This window comes from Maniola hyperantus, chromosome 9, assembly GCF_902806685.2.
Source record: "Maniola hyperantus chromosome 9, iAphHyp1.2, whole genome shotgun sequence".
Classification (NCBI taxonomy): domain Eukaryota; kingdom Metazoa; phylum Arthropoda; class Insecta; order Lepidoptera; family Nymphalidae; genus Maniola; species Maniola hyperantus.
In genome coordinates this window covers 15,491,734-15,515,044 of record NC_048544.1, presented here as the reverse complement: position 1 = coordinate 15,515,044, position 23,311 = coordinate 15,491,734, and the positions used below count along the sequence as shown (strand labels likewise).

Sequence of the window (23,311 nt, the reverse complement as noted above, 5' to 3'; positions counted from 1 at the left end):
ACAACTGTAGCATTGATCAAGTTCAAACATGTTATCAATTAGTATTATCAAAATAATAGTAACATTTTCACACCAAAGCTGACATAAGTGTGGACAAAATGCAAAGCAACAAATCGCCAGTGATGTCACATTGTTTTAAGACTGTGTGATAAAGTTACAATAACGCTCGATAATTCAACACGGCCTAGCATAACAATGGAAGTGTAACTACAGACGATGCACTTGACAAACAGATGAGACTGACAAAATCTTGAATCAAACCTATAGGTACACATAAAAGTTTATACTGACTGACATGTAAATGTACATGCTACTGCTAAAATTGGGTCTAAAAACTTGGGATTTCTTACGAGTTCCTCTATATTGCAGAGTGTAGACCCGCACTAAGAAAGGATTTTCAGAAATTCCTTTTTTGTTATTCAATCACGAGCCAGCCCTTGACTGAGATTTGAGATGGAAGCGAGCTAAGTATTCTCGCAATTTTAAACCAAGTTGGCACTTGAATCCACAACCTTTTCGGTGTTTTTACACTGGTATTCCCACATACAGGCACTGCACCTGTACTCTGTAGTGAGCTGGCATGATAAAGCGCATTTTTTCGCTCAAAATACAATGTTCCCAGTGATTCGCTTTTCCCATTGTGAGCAATTAGAAACCCCCCGCGTGCGAACACCACGCAGTTTGATTGTCTCGATATTTCATTTCACTTCACTTTCGGTTTTAATAACCGACGGGTAAGTTATTGGCAAAGTGTCAATTTCACTTTCTCATACAAATTGGATTACATTGAAGACGTTTTTAGGGTTCCGTAGTAAACAAGGAACCCTTATAGTTTCGCCATGTCCATCCGTCTGTCCGTCCGTCCGTCCTCAGTTAATCTCAGAGACTATTAGTGCTAGAAATCTGTAATTTGGCATGGGTATAAATATTAATCACGCCGACAAAGTGGTGAAATAAAATTGTGATAAATATATTTTTTTAGGGTAGCTCCCCTACGTGTAAAGTGGGGATGAATTTTTTTTGCACGTCTACCCCATAGCGTGGGGTATCGTTGAACAGGTCTTTTAAAAATACTATGGGTGTGGGAACATTATTTCCCACACCCATAGTATTATATTATTATACTATGGGTATTTCGATTTTTATTAGAGTCAAGTGCCCCCCCCCCCCCCCCCCCCCCCCCCCCGTCAACCCTCTATCAGCCAAATGGTATATAGGATCGTGAAAAAATTCACAGCAGATATATAATCAATTTTAAAGGAAAACTATCATGGCTAAGTAGGGTTCACAGGTTAAGGAGTTATATCTGTTTTTCGAGGTTAATTATGACTACGGAACCCTACACTGCGCGTGGCCGGTTTTTTTATTCATTATAGGCAAACACTTGACCACGATCACACCTGATGGAAAGTGATGATGTAGCCTAAGATGGGACGCGTTTACCTAGAAGATGCCTATTCACTCTTGTTTTAAAGATACCCGGGTTGTAATTATCCGTTGAGGAGTTCCATTGTCTATCTTCAAAGACGTTCATCAGATCTTCACCAAATTTTTACGGGACCACCTTAGAAGTAGGTACCTATACCCTTTCAAATAAAAAAAGAATTTTCAAAATCGGTCCAGGCGTGTTCCAGTAACCAGGGAACATACCTACATAAAAATAAATAAAAAAACTAAGATTCCGATGAATTGAAAAACCTCTTCTTTTTTTGAAGTCGGTTAAAAATGTTATGTTGTTGTAAACTGACGATCACACTCCTATCCAGGTAGCGGAGATGTCGAAAAGGTGCGTATTTCTAAAACTTGTTTTGACTTTTGGAGAAAAAACCAGCCAAGTACGAGTCAGACTTATACACTGAAGGTTCCGTACAGCAGTCGTATTTTTTCGACATTCTGCACGATAAATCAAAAACTATAATGCTTAAACACCTGTTTTAGAATGTAGAGGTAAAGCCCTTTCATATGATACCCCACTTGGTATAGTTATCTTACTTTGAAAGTTGAAAATACTAATTATTGTTCATGTACACATTTTAATTATTTTGGTGATGTAACCATAAATTCACGGTTTTCAGATTTTTCCCCTTACATTTGCTATTAGACCTACTTACCTACCTTTCAGGATTCTAGGTCAACGAGGAGTACTCTAAGGTTTCTTGACAGACAGCAGACAGACAAAAAAGTGATCCTATAAGACCCTTAAAAACACCTGCCAAGTGTGAGCTGAACCTCCGTAGTGAATGGTCATAGATATAAATAACAAGATATGGTCAAGCGAACAAAATTTTTCACGGTTTTTCACGGTCATAAAAGCTATCTGCATGCCCAATTTCAGCCAGATCCGTCCAGTAGTTTGAGCTGTGCGTTGATAATTATTACGTACTAGCTGATGCCCGCGACTACCGTCCGCGCGTCCAATTTAGGTTTTCTTAAAAATCCCGTTGGAACGCTTTGATTTTCCGGGATAAAAAGTAGCTTATGTCCTTTCCCAGGATACAAGCTATATCTGTACCAAATTTCGTCAAAATCGGATGAACGGATGGGCCGTGAAAGGCTAGCAGACAGACACACTTTCGCATTTATAATATTAGTATGGATAAGGGGTTTATGTTATACCTATTCGGGCACCGATCCCTAAAAAAAGACAACGGAGACTGAGATAAATCTCGAAATTGCATTTCCAAGGTCACCTGAAGTGGACGGCGCACGCGCATCACACTACGCGACGCGTTCAAAGTTACTGAATTTATCAACTTGAAGTTTAGTCTTCGTTTGACTCTAACCGCGAACGCACGTGTCGATCGTCGATACTGAAATCGTCTCGCGATTTATTCGAAATTTGAGTGTTGTGTTTTTTTATCGAAAAAGGATTTTTGTGTTGTGGACCCGCTAGTTTCTTTATACCCTAAGGTGAGTTTGGGTGAATCGGGGATGTCGCTGTGTTTTTTTTTTTAATTTAGTTACGAATTAATGTTGTTTTCAGATTTTGGATGAATAAGTTAAATTAATCATCAGTATTTACGTCACGGAAGTCTGAAAGTGTAATTAATTTTAGTAAATAAGTATATGTATATAAGTTTGTATTTAATTATGTTATTTATAGATTTTGGAGTAATAGGTATTCTTCGTAAATGGTAATTGTTTCAGAAAATAATTACTGAGTTACAATAGACAGTAGGTACATATTATACGCAGAAATCTAATCGGAAAAATATTTTTGGTTTGGTAACATGGTGCAGCGAGTGGTCATAGCCTAGTAGTTAAAACGGCGGCCTCGTATTCGGGAGGTTGGGGGTTCGATCCCGGGCACGCACTTCTAACTTTTCGGAGTTATGTAAATATCACTTGTTTTAACGGTCAAGGAAAACATCGTGAGAAAACCTGCATGCTTGAGAGTTCTCCATAATGTTTTTAAAAGGTGTGGGAAGTCTTCCAGTCCACACTTTTATTTTTATTTTTTTATTTTATTCGTTTTTTTTGCAATCAACAGCGATATATACAATATAATTTTACATAATAACACTTAGCTAGCTTGGTGGACTATGGCCAAACCGTTCGCATTCTGAGACTCCTCACCCGTGTTCAGTGGAGAGTCGGCGATGGGTTGATCATGATGATGTTGATGATGAACATGGTACAAGGTAAAAAATAATATAAACACACACATGTAAGATTGGTACAGATATCCTTCTTACATAAAATCGGAAACAATATTATTACATAAAAGTTATAAAAGTAACAAGTTAAGTTAAAATAAGTAAAGGGGCCGGAAGAATCAATTAAGTTTATTAAGACATACCTATTTGTTGTAGGTACCTACCAACTGAGTGGCACGCGGAATTAAGCACAAACAAATAATTTGCCGTTCACCAAAAGCTGACCAATTTTCATATAACTTTTTAGAACGGATAGTAAAATATAAATATTTGAAGTACCACCAAATTATTTTTAAAGTCAATCAATAAAGTCATCTTTTGTCAACCCTGCTGCAGTTGTAGGAAATTATAATGGACTAGCTTATGCTCACGACTTCGTCCGCGTGGACTACACAAATTTCAAACCCCTAGTTCACCCCCTTAGGGGTGAAATTTTCGAAAATCCTTTCTTAGCGGATGTCTACTTCATAATAGCTATTTGCATGCCAAATTTCAGCAAGATCCGTCCAGTAGTTTGAGCTGTGCGTTGATAGATCAGTCAGTCAGTCAGTCAGTCAGTCAGTCAGTCAGTCAGTCAGTCAGTCAGTCACCTTTTCCTTTTATAAATTTAGATAATTTGGTACCAAAATTCCTGTCGTACCTATTCATTCATGCAAGTTTATAGTTTTTTTTGTCACCAATAAATCACACAATGAATGCATTATCCAGTTTATAATATTATTATGTAGAATTTTATGCATTAGTTCTTGGTATGTACTACACTAGAAAAATAGATCGTAGGTACCTAACTGTTTAATTTTATTCGTTCCGAGAAATGAAGCGATGTAAAATATAACTTTTAGCAAATATTTTATGGCATTTCAAAGTTCTTTATATGCTTTTTTTATTCAAATAAGTTCTTCCAGTTATTTTGAATTTATTTCTATCATTAGTAGTTGAATAACTTTACTTAGTATTTCCGTCTAAAGCAAAAATCTGGCAAAATTAGGTGCCTAAGTACCTAGGTATATTTTGTAAAATATATATTATCTGTATTCCTAGTCTCCTGTTCTGGAGGCCTGGAGTTCGATCCCGGGGACTTTCGGAGTTGTCAAATGCACATAGCATTTTAAGCAATTCAATAGGTATCACTTCAACGACAAAACCACGCAAAACCATCGTACATCGTTAGGAAACCTGTCTGTCAGTCCGCACTGGGCCAGCGTGGTGGTCTATGACCCAAGCTCTTCTCATTCTGAGAGGAGATTCTTGCTCAGTAGGTACGATAGGATATGATGTGTGTTCCAATACTGTTGCAAAATTTCGGATAAAATTGTATGAATTACTTTTTCTTTGCATAACATCTTGTAGAATAGTATACGTTCTTACGAAATTACCGATCTGAATATGAAAGGAAGTAATTCCAATTACTTTTCGCCGCTGAGTCAGCGTTGAAGTTAGGTTGGTGGTTGGGTATAGGTATTATCTAGTATTAAATCACCTAAGTACCTATTTCCCTAGTGACACCATACTGCAGGCTATCGCGTTACAAATAGGTAATCTCTTTAGGAACGACCCCTTTTCTGGTATCCTATTAACTCAATTGGAATAATGCGGTTGTATATTATTATATACCTACGTATGTAACACATATAGACCCGAGACCTGAGTGCTTGAAGACCAAAGTCTTCGAACAGTGCGTGTTGCCAGTGATGACATATGGATCCGAGACATGGTCGCTAACTATGGGCCTCATAAGATAGCTCAGAGTCACTCAGCGGGCGATGGAGAGAGCTATGTGCGGAGTTTCTCTACGTGATCAAATCAGAAATGGGGAGATCCGTAGGAGAACTAGAGTAACCGACATAGCTCAACGGGTTGCGAAGCTTGAAGTGGCAATGAGCAGGACACATAGTTCGTACAACCGATAGACGTTGGGGAAATTATATAATGATACTTTGCACACTAAGTTATTGGTTGAATGTGTTAGAACAAAGTAGATTTATGACCAAATTTGTACCCCATTCTAGCAAATAAAACTATTTCTATTTCTACCCAAGTAGGAGAAAACTTATAGTAGGTATCTTTATGTTTACTTTTTCATACCATTCCGTCCTACAAAATTATTAGGTCGCTATCATCTTAGACTGCATCATCACTTACCACCAGGTGAGATTGCAGTCAAGGGCTATCTTGTATCTAAATAAATAAAAAATAAATAAAAAAGGTACGTACCTATATTGGGCACTACCAGTGGGTTTGTACCACTTTAACTAATGTAAATTATTCTCATTTAAAACAAAACAATCAGAATCAATCAGTTGTATAAATAATATAGATTAATTACGTAGCAACTTTAGCTATTTATTAAAATATATGAATTTATTCAAACATTTTAATAAATAACACTTGTATGTGAAATGTCAGCGTCGGCCCGAGGGCACAACTAGTCTTCCGGGCGACAAGGTCGTTGACAAGTGCCCAAATTACGATAATAGTTGACGGTAATCACTTCATACTTCGTGAACCGGGCGTTTACCTACGCCTTGACGAGGTGTTTATGTCTTGGCCTTATGGTGACATATAATTAAGTCGTCATAATAAGGCAGTGATAACCTAGTGGTTAAGACTTCTGCCTTCTTTTCGGGAGGTCGGGGGTTCGATCCCGGGCACACACCACTAACTTCTTGCGTTTTTAAAACAATGAAATATCACCTGCTTTAACGGTGAAGAAAAACATCGTGAGGAAACCTGCATGCTTGAGAGTTCTCCATGTTTTCAAAGGTGTGTGAAGTCTACCAATCCGTATTGGCCATTGGGCTAGCGTGGAAGACTATGGCCTAGACCCTGTTCACTATGAGAGGAGACCCGTGCTCAGTAGTGAGCCAACTATGGGTTGATCACGATGAACCACTAGACTATCACCGCTCTTATGACGCGGTTAAGACTTCGGCCTCATATTTGGGAGGTCGGGGGTTCGATCCCGGCACCTCTAACTTTCGGAGTCAGGCGCATCTTAAGCAATCCATTGCTAACCACATGAGTAGATACACTTATACAGTTTCTAGAGGATGGCGGTCTGTGTATTTTAATATTCTGTGGACAATAAAAAAAACTTAACGGTGAAGGTAAACATCGTGAGGAAACCACCATGCTTTAGAGATCTCCATAATCTTCCCTTGATCGAACAACCGACCCCCCAAAAAGATAGGCCATCACTCTGTTTACCCACCATATTTCCTCTCAAATGCGTCCCTTGTAAAAATCAATACAAAAAAAATAATTGCAAATCGGTCCAGAAACCTGGAAAAAATCGATGAAAAAAATAACGGGCCGTATTGAGAACCACCTCCTTTTTGGAAGTCGGTTAATAATAAATACTTAGTAGATTTTTTCCCTCCCTTTAAAATAAAGAATCTTGCCGTTATTCTTATGCGGTTGTCAGATCTTAGGCCCTAAAGTAACATTCTAATGCCCGATTTCACGCACATCCCCTAAACAATCACATAGTTAGATGACCGCTAAGCTAAAAGGTCCCCTAAATCAACCCATAACTAAAATTTGTTTTCACGAACGCAACAGGCCTCTTACTATGGGACTCCTCCGTATGTGACAGATTTTTTACGACGATAGTGAATGATACAGAGTTGTTGTTACCGGTTATATCGGAATTGGTTAATTTTTATAGAAAAAATACGTAATTCATGTATTATTTTAACGGAGAAATATTTCTTTTGTATTTTGACCGATACATATTATAATTTTGTGTGAACATACAATAAAACATCATATTTTTAGTCTATGTTTGACACTCTGTTAGATCTTTGCTTTGACTGTTTTGGTATATATTGCGAATTTAATTAAATAGAGTACTTGTAGTACGTGAAAGGTCGAGATGGCAATCGGGGTATGAGGCGGGGGGACGCCCCGCACACCCACACGTCACCCGTGGTTTCCCAAACCGGGCTGTACGGGTGTGCGGGGCGTCCCCCCGCCTCAGACCCCCATTGATATCTCGACCTGTCACGTACTACGAGTACTCTATTTACCGCGCATTTTGTATTATATTTTATTAAGTATCCCCAATAAATAAAATAAGTACCTTTTAGTTAGCAGTTAGCACCAAACAGACTCATTCGAACCATTCAAAATTTACCGTTAGGTGAGCAATAAACTACCTACCTAACCTTTTATGCTTTTATTTCGTAGCTTCAATAGTAGATAAGTTTGGTTTTTTTAGTTTTAATTTGGATTGAAGTTTATTTTACAGAATTGTTATTTATTATAATACCTATTTGATTCAATATTATATAAAATTTAGATATATGAAAAACTTAACTATTATCAGGAAATCCCAAAAAAATTGCTATCATTTTTCCCCAACAAATATAATAATTATTGTTAATATTAATAACCTCTATCTTCGAAAAAATCTATTTTATCGTTATAGTTATCTCTGTACCAAATTTCGTCCAAATCGGTTGAATGGATGGGCCATGAAAAACTAGCAGACAGACAGACAGACGCATTTTCGCATTATTATGTATTAGTATGAAGGATATAGTATCAATCATATCTAAATTATCAAGGAAATCAAATAAATCAGTGTCCATCATGCCTTCTTTAAGTAACTTTTACTTATGTGAAGGTTTATGGGACCAATTATCCACCTCCTAAATTTAGGAGACCGTTTAGTCAGTAAGGGACTGTTTAAAACTGGTGAAACAGAAACCATCCCCTAACTGGCCCCTAAATATAATTAGGGGTCCCTTAAATCTTATGGGTCGTTGGTGAGATTGGGCATAAGTTTTGCAAGAGGAACAAAAACATTGAATAGAGAAATCTACACTAATATTATAAAGAGGAAAACTTTGTTTGTATGTTTGTTTGTTTGTACTGAATAGGCTCAAAAACTACTGGACCGATTTTAAAAATTCTTTCACCATTCGAAAGCTACATTATCCACGAGTAACATAGGCTATATTTTATTTTGGAAAAAAATAGGGTTCCGTAAGATATTTGGGTTTTTCGGACACAAGGTGTAAAAAATCAACCAGAAAAGTTACTTATTTTGCGTACGCTGCCTAAACTATAAAAGATAGAACCATAAAATGTTCTAATTAATTGTAGATCTTATAAATATCTACAAAAAGTCCGCGACACACTATACCCATCTATGTCGAGTGAGGCACAGCAACCATTTTTTTATTTAAAAATCTTGAATTTTTTTTGGACTACATTTAAACGCGTTTATTTTACTCATGCTATTAATCCTTATCAAAATAAATGATTTCATCACTAAGAACAGTTTATGGAGATAATATTTGGTCTTTGAATGATTAAAATTGGACGTTTGGTTTTGAAGTTATGGCGAAATTAAAATATTACGATTTCTGCTGCACGGCCCGTTGTATTATATAAAGAGGTAATGTCGTTAAGTTTGTTTGTAGGGGGTAATCTTTAGAACTACTGAACCGATTTTAAAAATTCTTTCACCAGTAGAAAGCTACATTATTCCTGAGTGACATAGGCTATACGGGATCTTTAAAAACCTAAATCTACGCGGGCGAAGCCGCGGGGATCAGCTAGTAACTAATAAAATAACCAATGGGTCAGCAATAGCAGAACATATCCAAACTTCGGGTACGACGCACTACATACGATTCGACAAGGTTTCCGTATTGTCCCGGGAAAAGTTTCTAGTACCGCGGAAGATACGGGAAGCGATCGAAATTAGTCGCCACCCGAATTTCAATCGTGACAATGGATGGATGCTACCCTCAGCGTTGAAACCGCTTTTTGACGCTAAGACAAGGGCATCAGTCGTGGGACGGGACACCATTAGCTCCGCGTGCCTGATAAAGAACAGCAGGAACTGTCGGGAGACGATCGGCAGCTGTCTCCCCCCCCCACCCCCCACCGCAGCCACCCTCACAACGGGCTCTACGGGCAGCGGCACGTGCGTCCCGCAGTCAAAACCGCGGCGCGTGCGCGAACGGACTCCCTTGAAAAAGGACCCCGTATGGGTTCGAAACTAGTCGGGCTAACGTCGACTACACACGTGAGTAAAGCCGGGACAGATATTATTTAGAATGGAAATCACTCACGGTAGTTTAAACGCTAAAATAGAGAAATAACGTTAAAACAGCAATATAAAGTCCACGATGGAGTCCGCGTGTTAATTCTCATAACTTATCGGTAATAAGTGTTTTACTATCGAGAGGTTATCGCCGCCATATTGAATTATTGATAACATAAAACGTTGGTGATTGGAATCGCATGCGATTTCTGACGTCCTTAATGATAATCATTCATCATTTACATATCATTTTCTACGAATCCAAGTTATTTAGATTTTTTTCCTATACAGGGTTTAGTTTATGTTCATGTCGGGTTCGTCTCGGTGGGAAGGTGTTAAAAAGTTTATTATTTTCTTTTTTTTAGGGTTCCGTACCTCAAAAGGAAAAACGGAACCCTTATAGGATCACTTTGTTGTCTGTCTGTCTGTCTGTCAAGAAACCTACAGGGTACTTCCCATTGACCTAGAACCATGAAATTTGGCAGGTAGGTAGATCTTATAGATTTTGGTCTGACATTTGGGGAAAAATCTGAAAACCGTGAATTTAAGGTTAGATCACACAAATAAAATTAAATTGTGGTCATGAACTAATAATTAGTATTTTCAACTTTCGAAGTGAGTGACTATATCAAGTGGGGTATCATATGAAAGGTCTTCACCTGTACATTCTAAAACAGATTTTTATTTATTTTTATGCATCATAGTTTTTGAATTATCGTGCAAAATGTCGAAAAAAGACGACTGTAGTACGGAACCTACCCTGCTCTACCAGCGTTTGGATAATTTGGATTTTTTAAATCTAAAACATATCTAAAACACGTCTACTAATTATGTATTTAAGTGTGAATACCTACGTTAGTACCGTTAGCAGCAGAAGATTTAAATAATATATTAAACATAATGAATGAATGACACAATGTTAAAAATACAAACCTACATTAAGTTCGGCTAAGCCAACGCGTGCGGAACTCCGACGTGCATTTGTGTCGACTGTCGAGCGCTCACGACGGACGTGCCGATGACTGCTAGCCCACTAAATGTACCGACAGCAACAAAACATGAAAAATTAAATGCTAAAAAAAACTAGTTAAACAAAAAACCTACAGTAAGTGGCCGAAAGTGATGAACATCGGCTTTTAGATTGACATTTTATCTTTGTAGAGCGTTGTCTCTGTCACTCATACCCATATGACGCTTTGTCAGAGACAGTGTTCTACAAATCTGCTGTCTCTTTCTAAAGATCGATGTTCATCACTTTGACTGCGTACTGTAGGTACCTACCTTGAGTATAAGGAAATAATGTACATCAACCTTTAGAAAGAGGTAGCGGTTTTGTAGAGCATTCACTCTGTCGTTGAGACCGACAAAATGTCACATAGGTATGAGTGATAGAGACAACGCTCTACAAAACCGAAATCTCATTATAAAGGTCGATCTTACATTATTTTCGCGTACAGTATACCGGATTCAGCGGTAATCTGCCTGTAAAATAATGTCAAATCAAATTGACAACTGGATACCTTTCTCTAGCAGCCGTACTCAGAGTCGCTTAATCGTTACTTAAGTTCAGTTAAAACGAGACAGAGATATTATCTCTCACATAAATCTGTCTCGTTTTAACTCAATCTTAAGTAACGATTAGTGACTCTGAGTACGGCTGTTAGCAGTGGCGTGCACAGGGTTTGAAGCCAGGGTAGGCATTTTTTAGGGGAACCTGCTGTTTACTGGCAGGTCATAATGTAAAATTTGCATTGAGCTATTACAACTGGGGTAAGCAGTGCATTTATGCCTCTATAACCTGCACGCCACTGGCTGTTAGTCTCCTAGATTCTAGAAATGTATGTAAATTACTATACTAGATGCTTGTTTTTTGGGATCTTTTAATCACTATGCGATTATGCCAGATCCATAATAGCCCAATAATTAACTAAGCAACTGCCTAAGCTTGGTGATCGGGGGTGCCTGGCGATTGGTGGGCCACTTCACTTTGGAGCTATTTGAGTAAAGTCTTGAATATTTTCCTGCCGACTATAATAAAAATAAATAAAAATAAAAAAGCCTTTATTATTCCTTATCTTGAACTAAATTATTTACAATATTTTTTTAAAAACAGTATATATATCTACTTTTTACATCTAACGATGTGGCTGATTCTATTGTACACAATCTCTAAACTAAACTAAAATGGCACGTCTAAATCTATTGCTATCCCTTTCATAATGTTGCCTGCAGAAAAGGATAGCACTAGATTTAGACATGTTAATTTAGTTTAGTTTAGAGATTGTGTACAAGAGAATCGGCCCCATTACCTACTTATTATTAGTAATTTGTTAGTATTTTTTAATTAGTATAGGTGAGTGTATGAACTGTATGTGTCCGTGTGTATGTGTGTGTTCATATCTGAGAGTGTGCTTGTGTGTATGTGGATGTGAGTTTTTGTGAGTGTGATATTGAGTTGTGTGATTTTAGTATGTTAGTGAATCTTAGCATATTTTATTTATTCTTGTTTTTCTTCTTTCTTAGATAAGGACCCCTCTTGGGTATAGGCCTCCTCCAGGTGATGCCATTTCTTTCTGTCTTTGGCGCTATCAAGCCAATTTTTCCCCGCTATTCGCACAATATCATTGGACCAGCGCGTCTTCGGTCTACCTATTTTTCTTTTGCCTGCTGGACCTGGCCAGGTGGAAATTTTTCGTGTCCATCTTTCGTCTGTCAATCTCGATACGTGTCCAGCCCATCCCTGCCGACTATAATATTAGGTATATTTAAATGTGTTTGCTGCGAACCGTACGTGTGTGACAACGGAAGTTAGCGGGGCGTGTCATTACGCAAGCGACTCGTGCGCTTTTGTCTTACATCGCTCGTCGCTCGACGCGTGTGTGTACTGCATTATTTGCTAATCAGCTTCAGGCAGTGGTCCGACCGCCGACGATGAACGAGAAACGAGTAGAACTACCTGAGAACGAGTTGTTCTCAGGTGGAAAAAGCGCCGGAATAACCAGCTCTTAGCTTTAAGTTGTAATGTGTGGCACAATTGCATAAATAAACGTCTTTTCTTTCTTTCTTTTTTTTCTTTCTAACTAGAAACTTAAACGAGTTGGCGATCAGCGGGAAGCGAGTGTGTAGTTTCGATAGTTTTGTCGCCGGGCTATAAGCGAGTGTGCAAGTGGGACGAGCGATTACTCGCGCCATTCGCCCGCGGTCGCTCACGCTCAGTACCCGTAGTACAAGATTTTACGTCTCACCAAACCAAACCAAATTCGAGAGTCGAAATACTTCCGCGTTACAGTAAAATGGACCTAAACAGCCTTGAATTGAAGTCAAATATTCAATGCCACTGATTTTAATTTCGCAATGTTTCCGCTTGGAGCGCTGGCTGTAGAAGTTTAGACAAACTTGAGCTTTAAAACAAGGCATTTAAGATCCAGTTTACTGTAACGCGGAAGTATTTCGACTCTCGAATTTGGTTTGGTTTGGTGAGACGTAAAATCTTGTACTATGGGTACAGTCCCATAGATAACACACTCGGTCCTGTGCAAACCTTCCCGCGCATTACACATGTTCAAGCGAGCGAGCATCGCTGAACGAATATCGCTAAGCGAGCTTATTTTTAAAAGCTCGTCGCTCAGCGATAAAACTAGTAAACCGAGTCGTCGCCGGCATTGTGAACAGTCAGAGAGCAACTTTTGATATATGCATCTCTTTCGTTTACACGGAATTGTGCGTTTCTTGAGAGAGAAAATCGCCGTTAGTCGTTTTCTTGCCGGCGGTCGGACCACTGCCTTATTTGCTAATCAGTTTTAACAATCACATACACAGTCACAGTTCACGACAGTTAGGGAACTTGTTACAAAACGTCATCGACGTCACTGGCAAGCGTCAAATGTTAGTATTTTGACGCAGGTAGCCCTAATGTAGCCTTATTCTTCTATGAGTTTACATCACCATAGCCTAATATTTGACATATCGTCGATTCAGGATCATACTGAGAGTTCCCTCAGTCCATATCTAATATATTATAAGTTATAACAGTCTAATATATTATACTTGGTATATATCTTCGATTCTGGATTAAAATTCAAACCGAGAGTTCACTTTGCTTCAGCCTTCTGTCAGAATAAAGTCCGAAATCATGCCTGGCTAGATAAATAGCTAGTCAACCTGGCCCGATTTCAGTCGAGTGAGAAAATTCACCTTTTTCTATCAGCTTTAACATTCGTACTTGTTAAAGCCTATATAAATAGCAAAAGGAGATTGTCTATTGACACAGGTGTATACTAGTACTTCCTGAATGCCTAAAATACTGAAAGTATTCATGAATCACTTAGCACTGAATAGTGTTCATGAATCACTTAGCAGTTAGTCAGAACTCAGAAGACACCCGATAGTGAACGAGCCTAAATAGGAGTGCTACAATAATTGCGTAAAAGTGATTAATTCCTCAGTTATTTTGTTTCGGCGGTTATAGACTCTGAATCAACGTGCTCTATAGGTACCTACATCTATAGTCTAAATATATAAAAAGAAAAGGTGACTGACTGACTAACTGATCTATCAACGTACAGCACAAACTACTGGATGGATCGGACTGAAATTTGGTATGCTATTATGACGTAGACATCCGCTAAGAAAAGATTTTTGAAAATTCAATTCCTAAAGGGGTGAAATAGAGGTTTGAAATTTGTGTAGTCCACGCGGACGAAGTCGCGAGCATAAGCTAGTATATAATATGTATAAAAAAAAAGCTGACTGACTGATCTTTCAACCCATAGCTGGCCGGATCGAGCTGAAATTTGGCATGCAGATTACTGCAGATAGCTATTATGACGTAGACATCCGCTAAGAAAGGATTTTTGAAAATTCAATCCCTAAGGGGGTAAAATAGGGGTTTGAAATTTGTGTAATTCTGGTGAATGAAGTCGCGGGAATAAGCTAGTAAAATTATAAATTATGAAAAAACTTGTCCTAACTGATCTTTCAACGCACAGGTAAAATCTAAGTTTGTTTACAAAATCTATCCATTTCTACTCCCATTTTTCTTTCCAAAGTCAAAAGACCATTTGGGGTTTAATCTAGTTATGCTAATTTGGGTAGTTATTAACTAACAGCCGTACTCAGAGTTGCTAAATCGTTACTCAAGTTTAGTTAAAACGAGACAGAGCTATATCTCTCACATAAATCTGTCTCGTTTTAACTCAATCTTAAGTCACGATTAGTGACTCTGAGTACGGCTGTAATTTCTTTAAATATCTCTAGACTGCTGATTTGTAAACCAGGTAGGAATGAAGTGTCAATTGTCATAGTCATATACAAAAAACAATGTGGGCCCAAAAACTCATCCTTGTACCACACTAATGATCTCAAATTGATGACTGACAGTTTTTGTGATTTAATTGGAAATAATGGTTAAGTGGAAACGACAAGGTTCCGAGACAAGGACGAATTAATTTTCCATGATAACAAGTGAACCACTTAATTACAAGAAGGCGACACTTCAATCCTAATTAACACGTACAATACGTCGCGAGAACCTTGCTACGTTAATATTAATGTATTAATAGGTTCAATTTTTAAGAAAAACATGATGCAGATGACGTATTTTTACAGATTGCAAGTGCAATGTTACTAATTTAACGTGAAGTTATATCAACTCATACTTTTCAGTCAACTTTGTTAATAGGAAAAACCATTATTACAAGGTTTGTATTAAAAGGTTCAAATCAATTGTTTCTGTAAACCACGAAAAAAATTACTAGTATTTTAATGATTCTATATTTAGATGATGCGAGGATTTATTTGTAAAAGTCATCATTAGTAATGGCTTTATAAGGAAAATAGCAATAATTCATGAATGGAAATTAATTTGAAAATACCAGCATATAAAAATTACATACTTTGCTTGCTATAATATGTTATCGCGATGTGGTCCGTTTTTCCTGCTCCTAATTTCATCTTCTTGTTTTATTTTGCTGTTTATTTTTAAGTTTAACTACTACAGAATATAAAATCCTTAATTGTTTAGCTTTTTGTAGCTTATTTAAAATGGTTATTAACTGACTTCTTAATATTATGTCAACTGTTTCTATAACCTAAGTGCTAAGCTAAGACTTAACACTTTGTGGTTATTTTTGGCCCTGTATACGGCCTGAATTCCCATACCATAAATAATAATTTTAAAAAATGTTATATAATCCAAAGATACTTAAACATGACCTATTTTTCTAAGCCTCGGTCATTGCTCGCTTCACACTAATCCTTGGATTACGAATAATCTTAATTCAAACTTTGTCACTATCTTGTATGCCTACTCTAAATACTTTACATGTTACGTTTCCTAAACTTGACTTAGGGTTTGTAGATTTAGGGACTTTTATCTTATATGATCCAACATTTTGTAATACCATCACAACATAGCTATTCAGCTCACCTTATCTAATAAGGATGTAGTGATTACAATATAATACCTAAAGAAAATAGTATGACCTGTTTTGATGGTCTGAACCAAACAAGAAGTCCAGATTTTCATCTCACGGTATAATAGTTTTGACAGAAGCTTTCGACTGGAATAGCTAGTTTAAATTTTTCAGTTTTTGCAAAAACAGGGGCCCAATCCGAAACTTGTCGGACTTGTACAGATATGCCAGGTCAAACAACATGTGATTTAGAATTAGTATGCCTCATCAGTTTGTTTGAAAGTGTCAATTTCAAAATTACTGAACGGATTTCTTTCAAATCACTAATCATATTATACCTATGATTGGTGATTTGGAAGAAATCCGCTGTAGTAGGATGATATCTAACAGATCTGGAGCTAGGAGGCTTCGTGGATAGAGCTGAATGGAGGAAACCGCAGAGTTGGCCGAAGAAAGGGTATATTTACGTTCTTCGGCGCTATAACCTATGCAGGTGTTAGCCAACTCTACTCTTTCCTCTATCAAGTCTATCCTTTACGTTTTTCACGATATTCTAAGACGTGTTCTAACTTCGTGTAGGTCTTCTTCCACTTTTCTGGGTTTCTGGCCTTATCTTTCTATTCGGTTTGGCCATCTGCTTCGTTCGGTCATCTTTTTCTGGATTTCTTTCTGTAAACTTTGTTAGACTTAAAGAATAGTTTCTTCTTCTTGAAGCCTATAGGGTAAGATTAAACTACTTTTTAGCAAATTATTCTGTTGAAATCAATAAATGTTGCTTAAAAGCCACTAGGCATTAAAGCGCGATCTAAGCATGAACGGGATTCAGGCATTAGTCAGTGCTGAGTGAAGAAATGGTACCAAGGTTATCAAACCAGTGATTAAATTGAAAGTATGTTGATCAGTAAACATTTATGCATAACTCACGCATCGCCGGGTGCGGTTATTGGTATTGCATGACTTAGATAAACAATTACTATGAAATCTTTAGCACTAAGGCATTATTACTGAAACAATAAATTATTTATTTTAGTTGTCTTGTATATGCATTATATGACCATGATTTTGGTGAAATTTTGGCATTTTGAGTCCGTGAAACTTTTGGCATTTTGAATTCGTGAATTTTTGGCATTTTGAATCCGTGAAATTTTGTCATTTTGATTCCGTGTAATTTTGTCATTTTGAATCCGTGAAATTTTGTCATTTTGAATCCGTAAATTTTTTCCATATTGAAGGTTAGGTTAGGCTTTCTAACTAGGTCTAAGCTTAACCAATTTGAATATTCATGGCACCTGGCAAATAGCGTGTTAGTATTCGCAAGACTCCATTGTTATCCGTCCATCTGTCCGTCTACCACCAGGCACATCTACACGGCATCGTACCAAAACGCTAAATCACTCGGAGGCTTGGCTTTGCCGGTAGAATGGTAACTAGCGACGGCGGAAGCCTTCGACCAGACCAGACCAGAGCTAATTTAGCAATTATAAATTCCCAAATTGCCCCTGCCAGGAATCGAACCCAGGACCTCCCGCTTGTGAGACAGCGTTCACCACTGCGCCAGGGAGGTCGTGTAAAAGGAGGGATGTTGGTACCTAGTACCTCATCATCATCATCATCAACCAATAGACGTCCACTGCTGGACATAAGTCTCTTGTAGGGACTTCCACACGCCACGGCCTTGCGCCGCCTGAATCCAGCGGTACCTAGTACCTACTCCAATGTAAATTAGAGAGTGAGGATACTTAGGTATCATAGGTATAGGTCAAAAGTAGAAAACTAGAAATAACAGAACTCATTTGTCAGCTCGTTAGTGCATGTTTACAATTAGTCGCGTGGATTCGCGACACCTGCTAGGGTTGCCACCTCTAACTTAAATCAATATTTTTTAAAGCAAGAGAAGCAATGCGGAGGTCTAGGTTGAAGCACTCGAGTTCTGAATAGTTTAAATATTGTATCTATCAGTACCCTTATTATAAATGCGAAAGTGTGTTTGTTTGTTGGTTTATTGCTTCGTCCTTCAATCACGTCGCAACGGAGTATCTTATTGACGTGATTTTTTGTATGGGTATAGATAAAGACCTGGAGAGGGAGAGTGACATAGGCTACTTTTATACCGGAAAATCAAAGAGTTCCCACGGGATTTTTAAAAACCTAATTCCACGTGAACGAAGTCGCGGGCATTAGCTAGTTGGTGTATGTTTTTGATTAGCTTTTTCCCTCAACTTCGTTTCCGTGAAATTAGCTTATCAATGAAAGAATTTTCAGGATCGGACGGTGTAACTTTCAAAGTTTCAAACTTGCTTTGAAACATCGTGAGGAAACCTGCGTGTCTCTAAGTTCTCCATAATGTTCTCTCTGGTGTGTGAAGCCAATCTGGGTCCCTAACTCCCTACTACTACCGCTTAAGTAATAATGTTTTTTTTTGTGACATTTTCATACAAGTTTTGTATGAAAATTAAAACATTACTACTTTAAGCGATGGTTGGCTAGCGTGGTGGACTATTTTCATTCTTAGAAGAGCCCCATGTTCAGTAGTGAGCCGGCGATGGCTTGATTATGATGATGATTTGCTTCACCTGTTTTAATGAATTCTTATTATCAGTGCTGCGACAACCCTAGTGGAGCAGAAAGGGCGACGACCTCACAAAGCACCGTGCTTTATGGGATGGCCATTCATGTAAAGCGTCGGTTTGGGTAATCCGTGGACTGACTCACCTCTATGTATTTACTTACGTTGCCTTGCAAACAATTTTTTTAATTCATAGACTAGCGTTTGGCTGCAATCAGACCTGGTGGCAAGTGATGATGCAGCCTAAGATGGAGCGCGCTTGTCTAGAAGATGCCTATTCACTCTCGACTTGAAGATACCCATTAATTGGAGGGGAAAGACATTGACAGAAGTGACTGGAAGAAGACATGCTATATCGACCCCGCGTAGCGTAGGATAAGATAAGGAAGAAGAAGAAGCCTAGCCTAGTGAAGCGGTGATAGTCTAGTTAGTGGTTAAAATATAGGCCTCCTAGTCGGAGGGTCAGATGTTCGATCAAGGGCATTCCAAAAAAAAAATTTGGGTCTATTACAAATTTATAACCTCTATTTTAACCCTTCCAAATTTGAGTCCGATCCGTCCAGTAGTTTGAGCTGTGCGTTGATACATTAGTCAGTCTTGGAGAGTGACATAGGCTACTTTTTATCCCAGAAAACCAAAGAGCTCCCACAGGTTAATTAAAAACCTAAATCCACGCGGACGAAGTCGCGGGCATCAGCTAGATAGAAATAAAGCTGAATATTTTAGTATGATCTTGAGAAAGTCAGTCCAAACTTGGAGTATGTGTTATTTAAACACAACATGTGCACATATAAAACACCTGTTCAGCACAAAGTATGGCCAACCATGTACAACATGTACAACGTGTACAACATGTACAACATGTACAACAATGTGTAAAATCAGGTCATTGGCTGCTCTGATTTTGCACATTGTCTCTATACCCCATTGTTCTGCCCGTTCTATGCCCCCATATTGTATACTTTTATGCAAAAGTAAACCTATAGGGCAAGGCCTCAGCTTTACATAGACAGGGGGTTATTAAACCATTGAACTATTATGTACTAACGTACATAATACTTAATATAAACTTACTCGTAGAATCACTGCACTGTTTCAACCAGGCATGTTTGACTTTTCATGATAATTCTATTATTATGAGTGGCTTACAGAATGCTACAGTTTGAAAAAGGCTTATGTAGGTATAACCCATAGATAACAGAAACCTACCCAGTGGCATAAACCTTAGGGCAGTGTGTAGAAATTGTACCTTAGAATTAGGTACTCCATTTTTCAATGGCATAAAAAGTTTGAGTTATATCATTTTATTAGCCTTGATTTATTTCATTTACCTTGTATTTCGCACTTGCCAAACCACACCTGTGTTTATTTAAATTATAGTTAATAGCCGATGTTTTTACTCTTGATTATCAACATTAGTTCAAGACGTAACAAAAAAGTGTATTTAGAAGTAGTAAATTAGGTAATTCTTATAAGTTATGGTCATATTTAAGTGAGGAGTGACTCATACTGCATAAGGATCATCAGGCAAAACTTGATTGTTGAATAAATATTTTGTTTCATATGAATATTTTATCTCTAGTGTTATTATCGTTATAAACTTATAAATATAAAGATGAATCATATTTTGTTTTTGTACTATTTTTAGTTGTTTGAGCTAAATATTTACAGAACTAATTTTCGACCCTTTAAAAGCAGCCGCAGCTAGATTCATGAAATAATTCCCAACCAGTGACCAACCAACTTTTTTTTGAAAAAATCGGCCATTCCATCTGGAAGCGGTGATAGCCCAGTGGTTAAGACGTCCGCCTTCTTTTCGGGAGGTCAGGGGTTCGATTCCGGGCACGCACCACAACTTTTCGGAGGTGCGTTTTAATACAATTAAATATCATTTGAAACATCGTGAGGAAACCTGCACGCCTGAGAGTTCTCCATGTTCTCAAAGGTGTGTGAAGTCTGCCAATCGGGCCAGTGTGGCAGACTGTGGCCTAAACCCTTCTCACTCTGAGAGGAGACCCGGCTCAGTAGTGGGCCGATAATGGGTTGATCATGATGAAACATTTGCCTATATAAAAGAAATTGCGTGAACCCTGGACCCTCAAACTGGAGGCTACGTCTTGACTACCTGGCCATCAGCGCAGTTTTCTTTTTGTAATTATGTGTGCAATATAATTAAGAATTTAAGGGACTCTTTTTAATAATATATTTTAGTTATAATATTATATTTTTTAAGGTTTTAGTTTAAATTATTAATTAGTTTGTAATGTTCTAAAAAAATTATTACTATCATATAATAATTAATATTGATATTTAATGGAAGTTGATACAATAAATTACCTAGATGGTTAGTAAAAAAAAAAAAATTAAGAATTAGCAATCCAAAATTATACTACACAAGTTATAATTAAGTACATATCTGCTATGAAGGCTTTGATTACATTTTTAATCAAAATATGCAATGTCGTAACTATTAGATTAAAATTTGGCAAATTCATAATTAACCTACTAACACAAGGAGGCTAGTAAAATTAGTTTTTAACAAGCATCTGATAATCAACGTTAGCCTGTTTAGTTCGGTCTAGACATTGGAGACGGTTCCGATTCAGACTAATTAGCAGTCTAGCTAGACGGTAGCGCAGGCTCAAGTGGCTACAAGGTGATCATTCAGGGCTTTGAAGTTTTGAAGACTTTATTTTTAAACTAGCGATCCACCCCGGCTTCGCAGCTTCGGCTTGGCTTGAGAGAAACTATTTCATTATACATTGTTTTTGTGTAACTTTAACTAAATACTGGTATGATCATCTATACCGGTAGCTTATTTCCGTTAAATTAAATCATAAAAACTTCTTAGATAAACCCTCTTTCTATTGTTGAAAACTGTATGAAAATCCGTTTATTGATTTCTGAGATAGGCTCGAACAAACACGAACTCAGCGCGGCGTGTGTCTGTCTGACTTTCTTATCCCATCCATTGAACCTGTGGCCCTACCGCGGTTGTTTGACAGCTACAATGTCACGATCGCAATCATCTCTGATTGGTTAATGCTCGCTCACTATTGGCCACAATGCATTGTTGCAACAAGAATCGCACAAATTCAGCCAATCAGAACAATTGAGATTGTAATAATGATTGATGCAGGTTTTAGACAATCGCCCTACAGTTTTGAGGCAATTTGTCTTAGAGATATTTTGCATCTCGGGTTACTTTTTGTCCCGGAAAATCGAAAGGATTTTTGAAAAATCTAAAAAGTCTGGCAACCCTAAGGCATCATGAAAAGATTTATTTACCCGTTGCTCAATATTGAATTACCAATTGATCAGCGATGAGGAGCTAACTGGGGCTTGTCCAATTGACTCCCGACAACTGACTGTACTGACATACTTCATATGAGTATTTACTTTGATTAATGATTGTATACAGGGACTAACCTATATTACATACACTACAGCAGCACTACAGCAGATGCCCACGACTTCGCACGTGTGGACGTTTTAAAAATCCTTGATTTTCCGGGATAAAAAGCAGCCTATGTCACTCTCCTTTTATTTATTTATTTATAACTTTCTCAGCAATAGACCTTCTTCTAGTTGTTGTTAACTTTTAGTTGTTCTAAACTTCTAAAAGTTGATAACTTCAAAAATTCCAATTTTTTTTTGTTTCATATACTATGGTAGAAAAATTACTGTTTACTATAAACGACATATGACATTAGTTCTGAGCGATTTACTGTTATCTTTTGAAGAGTTCTGTATCTCCGACGAGCCTCAGTAGATCTGATCTTATTATAAATGCGAAAGTGTGTTTGTTTGATGGTTTGTTGGTTTTTCCTTCAATCACGTCGCAACGGATTGACGTGATTTTTTTGCATAGATAAAGACCTGGAGAGTGACATAGGCTACTTTTTATCCCGGAAAATCAAAGAGTTCCCACGGGAGTTTTTAAAACCTAAATTCATCATCTAATAGGTATTATAAATGTGTGTCTGTCTGTGTTTTCGTGTTGATCAGTTATTTAATAAGTTGTCCGTTGTTGCAGAACCAGTGATGTCCTACGTCTGAACATACAATATCAAAGATGGCAAGCGCAGGCGCAGTCCTCCTCGAGGCGCGGCCCTTCCGGCCCTTCAAGTCCTCTGAGGAGTACCTGTACGCGATGAAGGAGGACCTGGCCGAGTGGCTCACGGTGCTGTACCCCGAGCTGAGGATCAACGCTGACAACTTCCTGGACAGGCTGGATACTGGCGTCGCTTTGTGCAGGGTAAGTGGAGATTTACTTATTTGTCTTGACGGCGCCTTTGGATTTTGGAATCCTTGTAACTTTAGTTTTGAGTTTACGTAACTAGTTATTACCATTACATGATTATCTTACAAATTCCACAATAATTGACAGTCAAAAAGTGTACAATGGTACCCAATTTCACTAATGGAGAGATAGCCAGTGCGTGCCAGACCTTCGTTATTTAATAAAATCAGAAAGTTTCTCTGCGTACCTACTGTCCCCAAGACTGGGCGTTAGATTGGATGTTTGTTTCGATCATGGTGGCTTTGGGAAATAACGGGTAATAAAGGTGTAAAAAATCTTACGTCAAAGTATAAAGTTTAGTCTTATGTTAAAAAA

At 37.8% G+C, this 23,311-nt stretch overlaps 1 protein-coding gene across 2 annotated transcripts in view; it reads left to right on the top strand.

Annotated features, from left to right (window-relative positions):
* pigs (pickled eggs) overlaps nucleotides 1-23,311 on the top strand; it is a 192,374-nt gene that overhangs the window by 68,008 nt on the left and 101,055 nt on the right. The window contains exons 1-2 of one of the 2 annotated variants that reach the window (XM_034971630.2): nucleotides 2,777-2,910; nucleotides 22,730-22,951. In XM_034971630.2, coding sequence (XP_034827521.1) covers nucleotides 22,769-22,951 — 183 coding nt within the window. In that variant the 5' untranslated portion in view covers nucleotides 2,777-2,910; nucleotides 22,730-22,768. Of the gene's footprint in view, nucleotides 1-2,776; nucleotides 2,911-22,729; nucleotides 22,952-23,311 lie in introns of those variants that run through there. The other variant, XM_069500891.1, reaches the window with a different exon arrangement.